We start from the raw sequence: 10,452 nt of genomic DNA on the forward strand, positions 1-10,452 counted from the left end.
TCTTGATGTCCTAACTCATAGAAAGCATCTTTAAATGGCAAGACTGACTCTATCATATCACACGTGGAATTCCAATGTGTCGCTACATCAAGTGAAGGACGGCTTCGGCAAAGTATACCCAACTCTCCAATTATATCCTCAAACTTTTCCTTTCTTGATGGAGAAGCTCTGATGTACTTGCTGCTCTCTCTTATATTTTTTATCACATCATCAATTTTTAGAAGACCATACTTGACAATGATATTAAATACATGACAAGCACACCGTACATGAAACAAATCGCCATCGCAAAGAAGCAGACCCCTTGTCAGCATATTTGGTTGAAGGAGCTCTATCATCGACTTTTTAACACCCGCATTGTCTAATGTAATGCTAAAAAGCTTGTCCTCAATATTATAGTTCCGAATAGTTCTCAACACTGCATCATCATGCAGTGTTTCTGTCACACAAAATCTGATTATCTTCTTGTGAATCTTCCATTCAGTATCAATATAATGGCATGTAATACAAATATATCCTTTCTTCTGATTAGATGTCCAAATATCTGCTGTTAATGAGAATCTACATTGGCTACCCCCAAATGTCTCTCAATATCTTCCTTTGGTTTTTGTATGCTTCTAAGCAATTATCTGTAATTGTTGTCCTAGAAACTTTCTCGGCAAGTGGGTTAAGGCTAGCTGAATATGTACGAAATCCATCATATTCAACAAACGAAAAAGGAAGCTCATGAAGTACTATCAGCCTAACAAGTTCACAACGAGTGATGTAGCGATCAAATTTCAGTTGGTTACTGGTTAGAACAGCTGACTCTGTTGGCAAAACCGAGGATTGTAGTTTATCTAACACTTGAACCATCTTAAGCCTCTCCTCACACACACTCACATGTCTATGCATATGACTAGTCCCAGAGTTACGTGCAGCAGAAAATACCTCATAGCAATGCTTGCAGCGGCTTTTTACAACTTTTCCACCTTCATAGATAGGATCCATATCTTTCCAGATAGAAGATCTAAGCTTGCGTACCTTACTTGGTGCTGAAATTGAACACTTATAATTAATATAATTTACTCTAAACATAACATACAGATTGGATTATAGATTGTAATTACCTTCATCATGTATTGGATCTGCTGCATATGTTTCTTCTTCTATGTGTGGTGATGACGATGTGGCAGGAGATATCGACCCCCCTTTTGTGCTAGGAGATGTAGCAGTCAATGTCGGAGACCCCCTTACCCCAATAACCACAGGAGATACTAGCAATCTCATCATTGGCGACCTTGTAACCACAGGTGACCTTGTCACCACAGGAGATCTTAGTTGCTTGCTGCCCACCATTGGAGGCTTGAAACGCTTCGTAGCAGATTGTTTTTTTTTTGGTCTCACTTCTGAAGGCCTCTTACGCTTTGTTGCTGAAGAGTTGGCCATAGATGAGCTGCCTAAACAGGCTCTGGCTTCCTAGAATAAAAGAGGCAGAGAATCAATTAGCCATTTAGAATAGCACATAAATGCAGCAGGCATTACAAGGTAAAGAACATAATCTACGCATAGGTTATCTATCTACGAGCAGATACTAAAGAACGCACATAGGTTGCAGCACGGTAATTCTGAATGCATAAAAAAAAATAAGTTCCCTTTTTGAATATTGTCTTCATGAAAGACTTTTTTCCTACTCTTTTTATGGATAGGTTTCATAATTTGACTTGACAAGCATGTTTGGTGGAGAAGAAGATTTTATACGTGATTGCTCCTCTGAATGATATGCTGGTACTATAGCTACCATTGTTGCTATAGTAGCAGACAGATCGATCTGCCTGATGGATGGACGCTTGCTTTGCTCGTCGCGGCTGGTGTGTGTGATGATTGAAGATGAGGGAGATGTGCTGCTGCCGTAGTGTAGCAGATCCAAGCTCTAGTATAGCAGATCCACGGATTCTCTTGAGTTCAACGAGAACACCATTTTGGGAGGCAGGGGTTGGTACTCACCGGAGGAGCAGAAAGAGGCACGCCGGTCGGAGTGTTGCCGGCAGCGGCGAGGCGCGGGCTCGCCAGATGCGGCCTGCTGGTGGTGCTCGCCAGATGCGGCCTACTGGCAGCGCTCGCCCTGGCGGTCGAATCGCCGACGACGTCTGCGGACGGCGAATCAACGCTTTGTGATTCTTCGCTGTGTGAGACGGGCGGAGCAGCAGACACGGCGGCGCTGCGAGATGCGCCGTGGGGGCGGCGCTGCGAGTTGCCCTCGTGAGCGGCGGCGCTCACCAGGAGCAGGGTCGAGCAGGTCCTGCAGGCTTGAGCGGGCCTAGCAGGTGACAACTGCAGTGGACCGCGGTATTGTAGCAGGTGCACCGCTTTGTCCACCAGGATTTTTTTGCGGGCCAAGCGCATCCGGATCCTTACTGTACCTTTGTACGGAGTATATCTTAAAGCAAGCCACTACTCGTTTTCACTGCTGGGACCGCCCCTGTCCCTATATGTGTCATCCGGATCCTTCAACTTAAAAACATAGCTTTGACTCATATTTTTATTAAAATATAAATAAAGATTGTACAAGTCCTTCACAAGCAGCGTGCTAAAAGAAAATTGGGACGCTCACCTGACGCGCTAAAAGAGAATGCGCAATGTACCTCTGCCGTGTGACAGCTAAAAGGGAAAAAAGCAGCACTACGAGAAACACAACGACACAACTTACTGGAAGAGAAAATGTGATGGACAAAACTGCAAGGTGACTACAAATAAAGAAGCCTGCATGCGCGCGGTACATTACATGTACTGGGCAGCTGGCTGATTGGTGCTCTTTTTTCCATTGCACGATAGAGGCGGCTCCTCCCGACGACGGAGTTTAAGAATTGTCTGACTGGCCATTAGTTTTGGTTCTCACGGACGACCGCTAGTTAGCAAGGCTGTAGCAAACCTGACATGGACTGGCATATGGACCCCGTCTCTGTGGACGTACCTGGGCACGATGAGCTGAGAGCTCTCGTTGGGATCGAGCAGGCCATCATCGGAGAGATCCGAGCACGCCACCTTGAACTCCGTTGTCTTTACATGTCTGACCAATGATCCACTCTCGTCGCGCTCGTGCGCTTGTAGGTAATCGAGCTCACATTTGATTTCCTTGGGGCGGCGGCGGCGGCGGCGGGACGAGGGCGGATGCAGATGACGGAGATTGCACGGCAGAATGGGTGGCGGACCACGTTCAGCACGAAGACGTGCTTCCCGCCGTGCTCGTCGTTGGCGGACGCGGCCGACCACACGACGAAGTTGAAGCCGTCCTTGAGCCAGACTACGGAGGATGAGGTCCCCGACCCCGAGGCGGCGCTCCGGGGGGGCTGGGCTTCTGGGTCACGCAGGGCCAGCCGTGCGCACTGCCGCCGACGTGGTCCAGGATTTTTGAGGAGCCATAGATTTGTAACAAGCTTGTAGTGGCAGACCCTTTTGTCCTCCGTTGCGCTAGAGATCAACAAAAGTTATGCTATCGGAATTCTGTTTGGGCTTTATAGGTCATCGATCATAAATCTGTGCTTCATCACACATTCCTGGGTGCAATTATTAGGACTTATCCTTCCCTATAGAGCCTCCAATAGAAATAGTAACGCCCTTAAATTATACAAAGGAGACATTTTTAAAATCTATATAAAAAGAAGCAAATTGTGGCAATTAGCATAGCCAAGAATTAAAATCAATTAACTTGGTTGTCAAAACAACCCAGCAAAATAGTTACACCAAACTAACTTGGCTGATATGACCCCAACTAGCAACACGCCTGAACAACTTGAGAGCAGAAAAAGGATAACTACAAGAGATCCACAACCAAACCACTAACCACAACTAGAGCGAGGATAAACCCAAGATGTGACAGACCATGAAAATGGATCTCTACGACAACACCTTAATGAAGGTCACAACTATGGCGGAACTATTTGAATTTACCTAGCTCAAGTGTGATCTCCATCATTCCAAAGTTAGTTATGGCTCATAAATGAAATAGATTAACACATGGTAATCATTTGGTGGCATCCTCATGGGACCCTGGTTTCACTATTTTTGGAACGAAATACACATGAAATTGGCTAAATTATTACAACATCACGAGGCAACATAAAGTATCACATGGTTTAAGTTACAAACAAAATTTATAAGATAGCTACAGCAGAAATAATATAGCCATTCTTATAGGGGTCAGATTTGTTGATAATGTCGAAGTATCAAAGAGCACTGTCGTTCACGCTGATATAATCATTGCCAAACAACAATCATGGGTTAGTTAACAACAAACCATTAATATACAAGATACTTGCAAGACTTATCTCACTATGGGTTAGTACCCGACTCGTAGGACATGCAAGCTTTTTGTTGCTTTGGCTAGCTTGCAGGGGTACCTTAGTACAGGTTAAGTACATTATTCATCAATGAGGTCTGGCACCTATTATAGAGCAATCATGTAGATAAGCAGGTAACATATGATGCGTATTCAGCTCCATCATTCATAAACCATAGTTCATAAATCTAAGTATGTTGCAGAAGATTAGATAGCACAACTAAATGGATGATTACGGTGATAAATTCTATTTTATTTTCTTATTTATTTATAATATACTCAACGAGCTTTGTATAATAATAATAACAACAATATTATTATTATTAATTGTTATTATTATTACACACTGAAAATTATAAGATCCACGTTACAAGTACTGAAAATTATAAGATCAACGTACACATCGCCTGGCCTTACACCGCCGCGGCACCGCCGAAGAGGCCCTTGTCGAACACCCAGTCCTCGATCATCTCCTGCGCGGGCTGCGGCTGCGCCAACGGCACCACGTGCCCCGCCCCGAACACGGTGACGTGCACGAGCGCGCCATGCTTCTGCACGTACCCGGCGAGCTCCCCTCGCCTGCTGCCGTCGCTCCTCCTCCACACGGCGCGGGCGGCGTTCTGGAACGCCGGGAGCCCGTCCCACTCCAGCTCCGGCAGCCACGCCTCGGTGGTGACCGGCCCGATCTCCAGGTCGCGGACGCCCTCGTAGAGGAGGACGCGCGTGCCGCCCGCCCTCAGCAGCGCCTCCACGTCCGGCTTGGCGCTCTTCATCACGTCGTCGTGCAGCGCGTCCGCCACCGCCGGGCTGGCCAGCTGCCACAGTGGCGCGCCCCGCTGGGCGGCTCCGGCACCCAGCGCCTTCCTCACCCCGGCGTCGTTGAAGAGCTTCGCGGCCGCGACGGCCACGGCCGCCAACGCGCTGCCCGTGCCCGTGTCCGCCACGTCGAAGAGCGAGGCGAACCCCGTGGCGTTGTACAGCGCCGCGAGCACCCGCTCCCGCGCGTCCGTCGCCTCCCGCCACCGCGCCGCGCGCGTGAGCCGCACCGCGTCCGCCTGCAGGGCCTCGACCTCGCGCCGCTGCCGCGCGTTGATGAGGCCCGTGGAGTAGGCGGCGGCGGCGTGCGTGGCCACCTGCGCGACGGGGTGCACGAGGCCGTTGCCGACGGCCACGCCGCGGAGGTTGATCCTCCGGTCCTCCGGCAGGTCCCGGTTCGCGGCGAGGATGAGCGCGCCGGCAGCGGGGACGGTCTTGCCGGAGTAGCTCTCGCCGGCGAGGAAGAGCGGGCGGGCGCGGAACTCCGGCTCTGGCTGCTGGGTGGAGAGGAAGGACTGGAGGGCCGCGAGGATGTGCTCGGCGATGACGGGCTCGGTGGTGGGGATCGCCGACGGCGACGGCGCCGCGCTGTAGCCCGTGCCGAGCGGGCTGTCGAGGAAGATGACCCCGACGCGGCGGTTCCACGCGAAGGGGTTGGGCGAAAGGCCTGCGGCGGCGGCGGAGCCGTTGGTGGGGAAGGTGTAGGGGCCGAGCATGAAGAGGTTGATGGCCATGGAGGGCGTGCCGGGGCCGCCCTCCAGCCAGACGAGCAGCGGCGTGGACGCCCGCGGGGTCACCGGGGCGGTCGCCTCGTAGAAGGCGAAGTAGAGGGAGGCGTTCTCGGAGGAGGGGATCGGGAGGTACCCGGACTTGGTCGGGAGAGCTTCTTTGGGGAACACGAACGCCGCCGCCGCGGTGGCTGGTGAGACTGAGCCTGAGACGGCGGCGGTGGCGGTGAGGACAGTGACGAGGAGGAGGGAGAACGGGAGAGGACGAGCTGGTGCTGGTGCTGCTGCTGCCATGGCGCTTGCTTGTGTTGCACCACCAGATTAGACTAGCTAGAGGGCCATAAATATGTTGTCAGTTGGCTGAAAATCCTCTGAAGCCGACGAAGTAAAGAAAAGCCGGAGACGATGAACTTTCTTGGCACTCGGCATCATCCACGACCACTGCTCGTGTATACAAGTCAGATAGTGGAGTGGCCCTTCATAAGCAGAAAACGAAACCGCGTGTGGGCCGGCCGGGAGGGGAAGACGACGGCCGGTAGTCAAAGCCCTTGTCATTTCTCCTCAAGAGAGACGCAAGGCTCCGAGGCCATTAGCGGAGCCCACGTCAAGGTTTTAAATAGCGGGCTGAGAGGTTTAGCGGCCGGACTCTGAAAACAACTAATAGCGGGCTAAATGAGGCTATAGCAGCTAAATTACACGTGAGTTCAAATAGCGGCATCATGCATAAACAGCTATAACGGTCTATAGCGGAAGCTATAGCGGGAGATTTAAAACTTTGGTCCACGTAGGCTAGAAAGGGGTCCACTCCGTCCGATTCTGAATCCATGGTCGTGGCGAGTCGCCCGATGGTCGTGTGCAGGGGTGTGAAACGGCGCGTTGTGGTGCCGTCAGCTAGCCGCGCTCTGGGCGAGGCGCTGTGGTCCGCTCTATGGCCCTGCAGGGAAAGGTCTGGCCTGCACCGACGTGCGTCGCGCGTGGGCAGGACGCGCAGGACGGAGGACGGCATTGGCCTGCTCCGCCTCGGCATTGGCGAGAAAAGAGTCTTGAGAAAAGAGTCTTGAGAAGCCATGTTTTCGCAGCTCTGACTCTTCAGTAAAAAATGGCTCTGATTCCTCTGTGCATACACACACCCAATCCTATTCTTATGAGTACCTCTAAGCAAGGTTTAAAATAACCGGCTATATCCACCGATATATCCGGATATAGCTGCTGGGAAGGGCTGGGGATAAGATATTCCCCATTTAGCGCTAAACGACGCTATTAGCCCGATAAATTGGCCAAATAACACTGCCAATAGCGCTAAACTCAGCTTTGTTTCTCCTCCTGGGCCGAAATTGGGAGGCCCAACAGGCAGACTACAACGACACATATATAAACCAGGAACCGCAGTCTCTTCTAGAAACCCTATCCCCTCTTCTACTCCAAGTCTCCGAGAGAAATGGCAGCGGCGGCGACCGCGCCGACGCCCTGTTCTTGGCGTCCTCTGCTCCTCTCCCTCGAGTAGACCAGTGGCAAGCAGTGCGGCAGTGGATCTTGTACTCTCCGCCTCTTCCTCCAGTAGGCCAGCTGCTGCAGCAGCAACTGGCAAGTACTCCACGACTCCCTCCACCTGCTTGACGGCGACCTCGACGACCTAGCAGTCTAGCACTTGAAGCTTGAAAGCCACGTCTCAATTCCAGCCAAATCAAGTAGCAGGCAAGTTATTTTCTCTTCTTTTGTTCTTCTTTGTTGAGATTTTGCCTATTTCACTGCCAAATATGTAGGCCTTAGACATAAATACATGGATTTAGAAGTAGATATGTCGGCTGTCACTACTCATTTGGTCCAGTAAATATTGAACATGAATTTCGCTTACTGAGTACATAGAACAGAGCTAAGCTTGAACCTAGCTGATTATTGTGCTGTACTTTGGACCCTCTTTCCAATAGGTAACCAATCAAGTGCTGCCTCAGCTTCGGTAACACAAACAGCAGCAGGTGCTATCAAGTCAGATGACCCTACATGGGAGCATTGTTTTTGCCCAGATTTAAATAAGAAGAATGCCATACAGTGCAAGTATTGTAACAAGTTGATCCATGGTGGAATTATTAGAGTTAAGTACCATCTTGCTAAGATTAGAGGCTTCAATGTTAGGCCATGCAAGAAAGCTACAGATGCTGTTAAGGAAGAGATGGTGGCCTTGCTTACAAAGAAGACATGTCAAAAGGAAGAGAAAAAGAAGGAAAAACAGAGGGAAAGGGATGAGATTGATTTGGATAAATCAGATGGTGACAAGTCTAGTGAAAAAGATAGTGACAATGGGAATGAAGTTATTGTGCTGAAGCAAACAAGAGGAAGTGGCAGCAGTTGTAGACCCCCAACAAGTGGTACCACAATTGACAAGTTCTACAAGCCCGAGTCCATTGAAGAGTCTTTCCAGAAGAACAAAAGAGGATTCAGCATGAGCCAGAAAGTTCAAACAAAATTATCAACCCAGAAAAGAGAAGAGAGGAGAGATAGAGCTTGTGAGTACATATGCCAATTTTTTTATGAAGCTGGCACTGCACACAACACAGTAACCCTTCCTAGTTTTGCCCATATGCTTGAGGCAATTGGAGCTTTTGGCAGAGGTTTGAGAGGTCCTAGTGCCTATGAGATGAGTGTTCCATTCTTGAAGAAAGCCAAAAAAAAAGGTGCTGGATAAATTTAAGGACCACCAAGAAACATGGCAGATCAGTGGTTGTTCCTTGATGACAGATGCATGGACAGATAGGAAGGGAAGGGGAGTAATGAACCTAGTTGTGCACAGTGCACATGGTGTCTGTTTCTTGGATTCTGTGGACTGCTCGGCTGTAAAGAAAAATGGCAAATATATCTTTGATCTTGTGGACAAATGCATCCAAGAGTTAGGGGAGGAAAATGTTGTGCAGGTGGTAACTGACAATGCAAGTGTCAATACAGCAGCAGCAAGCCTATTGGCAGCAAAAAGGCCCTCCATTTTTTGGAATGGATGTACTGCTCATTGCCTAGATCTCATGCTAGAAGACCTTGGGAAGCTCAAACCTGTTGAAGAAACAATTTCTAGTGCAAAACAAGTGACCACATTCCTGTATGCTCATACACGGGTGTTGGATTTAATGAGGGAATATCTGGGCAAAGACTTGGTTCGCTCTGGGGTTACTCGATTCGCCACTGCTTATTTGAATCTGAAAAGTTTGCAAGACAACAAGAAAGATATAGCAAGACTATTTAGATCAGATCAGCTCAATGAGTTGGGTTACTTGAAGAAGGCAAAGGGGAAGAAAGCTGACAAAATTGTGAAATCTGAAGGATTTTGGAAAAATGTTGACATGGCTGTTAATTTCTTTGAGCCATTGGCCAATGTGCTTAGGAGAATGGATAGTGATGTACCTGCTATGGGTTTCTTCCATGGATATATGCTTGAGGCTAAGAAAGAAATTGCTACGAGGTTTGACAATAATGAAAGTAGATTCATGGTTGCTTGGGAGATAATTGACAAAAGGTGGGACAGCAAGCTTAAGACTCCTTTGCACTTGGCTGGGTACTATTTAAATCCCTACTATTATTACCCAAACAAGTCAAACATTGAGCTTGATGGTTCATTTAGAGCAGCTGTAATTGCTTGCATTACTAAGATGGTTGCTGATGAAAAAACTCAAGATAGCATAATTGAAGAGCTCAATGCATACCAGGAGCAGCAGGGAGCATTTGGACAGGACATTGCAGTCAGACAGAGGAGAAACAAGGCCTTCAATCCAGGTAAAGCATGGACCGTACTAAATCTGTTTGTTGTTTTAACTCTTTACATTTAAATTATTTAACTCTTCATGTTCATGCAGCAAAATGGTGGATGAATTATGGATCAACCACCCCAAATCTAAGGTTATTAGCGGCAAGAATTCTGAATCTTACTTGCAGCTCCTCAGCTTGTGAGAGGAACTGGTCAGTATTTGAGCAGGTAAGAAAAATATATGAATTGTAAGCAATCTCTCTTTTGTGTTCACTTGTTCGCACTTGGATTTCATTCAATCATCATTTATTTCTGTTTAGTTGTCCATTCATAGATTTGTGATCAATATTTCATTTTTGGCGCCTACACAGGTTCACACAAAGAGGCGAAACAAATTACTTCATGACAGAATGAGGGACCTTGTCCTTGTCAAATTTAATTCTAAAATAAGAGAGAAGGGGGAGAACAAGAGGAAAGATCCAATAGAGAGGGAGTTCAATGATGTTCTCGAGGATGAGCTCAATGAGTTCATTACTGGGGTTGCTCCAACAAATGCAGATCAAGAGGAGGAGCATGATGCTGCACAAGATGGAGCATCACAAGAACCATCAATGGCCCAGGCACAAGTACTAACTAAAAGAAAGAGGTCTAGGCAGCCAAGAAAAAAGAAACTCAGGAGCCTTCATTCTATTATATCTGGAAATTTAGAGCCTACAGTCTCTACTTCATCTTCAGATTCTGATGATTCCATGCAGATTGAATCTTCTGATTCGGCTCCTGGAGATGATGAGTAGAAGTAGACACATTACCAGTTTATGCCTTCATGGTTTGCCATTTTATTTTGCATCTCAATGTTTGTG

The 10,452-nt window shown here is 48.2% G+C and overlaps 3 protein-coding genes across 3 annotated transcripts; 1 reads left to right on the top strand and 2 right to left on the bottom strand.

Moving 5' to 3' along the window:
- Window positions 1-430: 430 nt before the first annotated feature.
- Window positions 431-2,385, bottom strand: LOC120645357. The gene is made up of 3 exons (XM_039922154.1): window positions 1,987-2,385; window positions 1,110-1,458; window positions 431-1,034 (listed from the first exon to the last, which is right to left on the bottom strand). Exons 1-3 carry the CDS (start codon window positions 2,383-2,385, stop codon window positions 571-573), a joined length of 1,212 nt encoding a protein of 403 aa, XP_039778088.1. The 3' UTR covers window positions 431-570.
- Window positions 2,386-4,550: 2,165 nt separating this feature from the next.
- LOC120643707 (serine carboxypeptidase-like 50) lies at window positions 4,551-6,362 on the bottom strand. Its single transcript, XM_039920159.1, has one exon. The coding sequence runs from the start codon at window positions 6,154-6,156 to the stop codon at window positions 4,732-4,734; it is 1,425 nt and encodes a 474-aa protein (XP_039776093.1). The 5' UTR covers window positions 6,157-6,362; the 3' UTR covers window positions 4,551-4,731.
- A 1,990-nt stretch (window positions 6,363-8,352) lies between these two features.
- On the top strand, window positions 8,353-10,401 carry LOC120643708. The gene is made up of 3 exons (XM_039920160.1): window positions 8,353-9,621; window positions 9,702-9,820; window positions 9,964-10,401. Exons 1-3 carry the CDS (start codon window positions 8,592-8,594, stop codon window positions 10,384-10,386), a joined length of 1,572 nt encoding a protein of 523 aa, XP_039776094.1. The 5' UTR covers window positions 8,353-8,591; the 3' UTR covers window positions 10,387-10,401.
- The last annotated feature ends 51 nt before the right edge of the window (window positions 10,402-10,452 follow it).

This window comes from Panicum virgatum, chromosome 8K (assembly GCF_016808335.1).
Source record: "Panicum virgatum strain AP13 chromosome 8K, P.virgatum_v5, whole genome shotgun sequence".
NCBI lineage: Eukaryota > Viridiplantae > Streptophyta > Magnoliopsida > Poales > Poaceae > Panicum > Panicum virgatum.

Bases quoted from the DNA above. Each gene is read 5' to 3' on its own strand.
- LOC120643707 (XM_039920159.1), bottom strand. From the start codon at position 6,156: ATGGCAGCAGCAGCACCAGCACCAGCTCGTCCTCTCCCGTTCTCCCTC.
- LOC120645357 (XM_039922154.1), bottom strand. From the start codon at position 2,385: ATGCGCTTGGCCCGCAAAAAAATCCTGGTGGACAAAGCGGTGCACCTG. The intron at 1,459-1,986 runs GTGAGTACCAAC...CTTTTATTCTAG, and splicing joins TGCCTCTTTCTGCTCCTCCG to GAAGCCAGAGCCTGTTTAGG. The intron at 1,035-1,109 runs GTAATTACAATC...GTTCAATTTCAG, and splicing joins AGATCCAATACATGATGAAG to CACCAAGTAAGGTACGCAAG.
- LOC120643708 (XM_039920160.1), top strand. From the start codon at position 8,592: ATGACAGATGCATGGACAGATAGGAAGGGAAGGGGAGTAATGAACCTA. The intron at 9,622-9,701 runs GTAAAGCATGGA...ATGTTCATGCAG, and splicing joins AAACAAGGCCTTCAATCCAG to CAAAATGGTGGATGAATTAT. The intron at 9,821-9,963 runs GTAAGAAAAATA...GCGCCTACACAG, and splicing joins ACTGGTCAGTATTTGAGCAG to GTTCACACAAAGAGGCGAAA.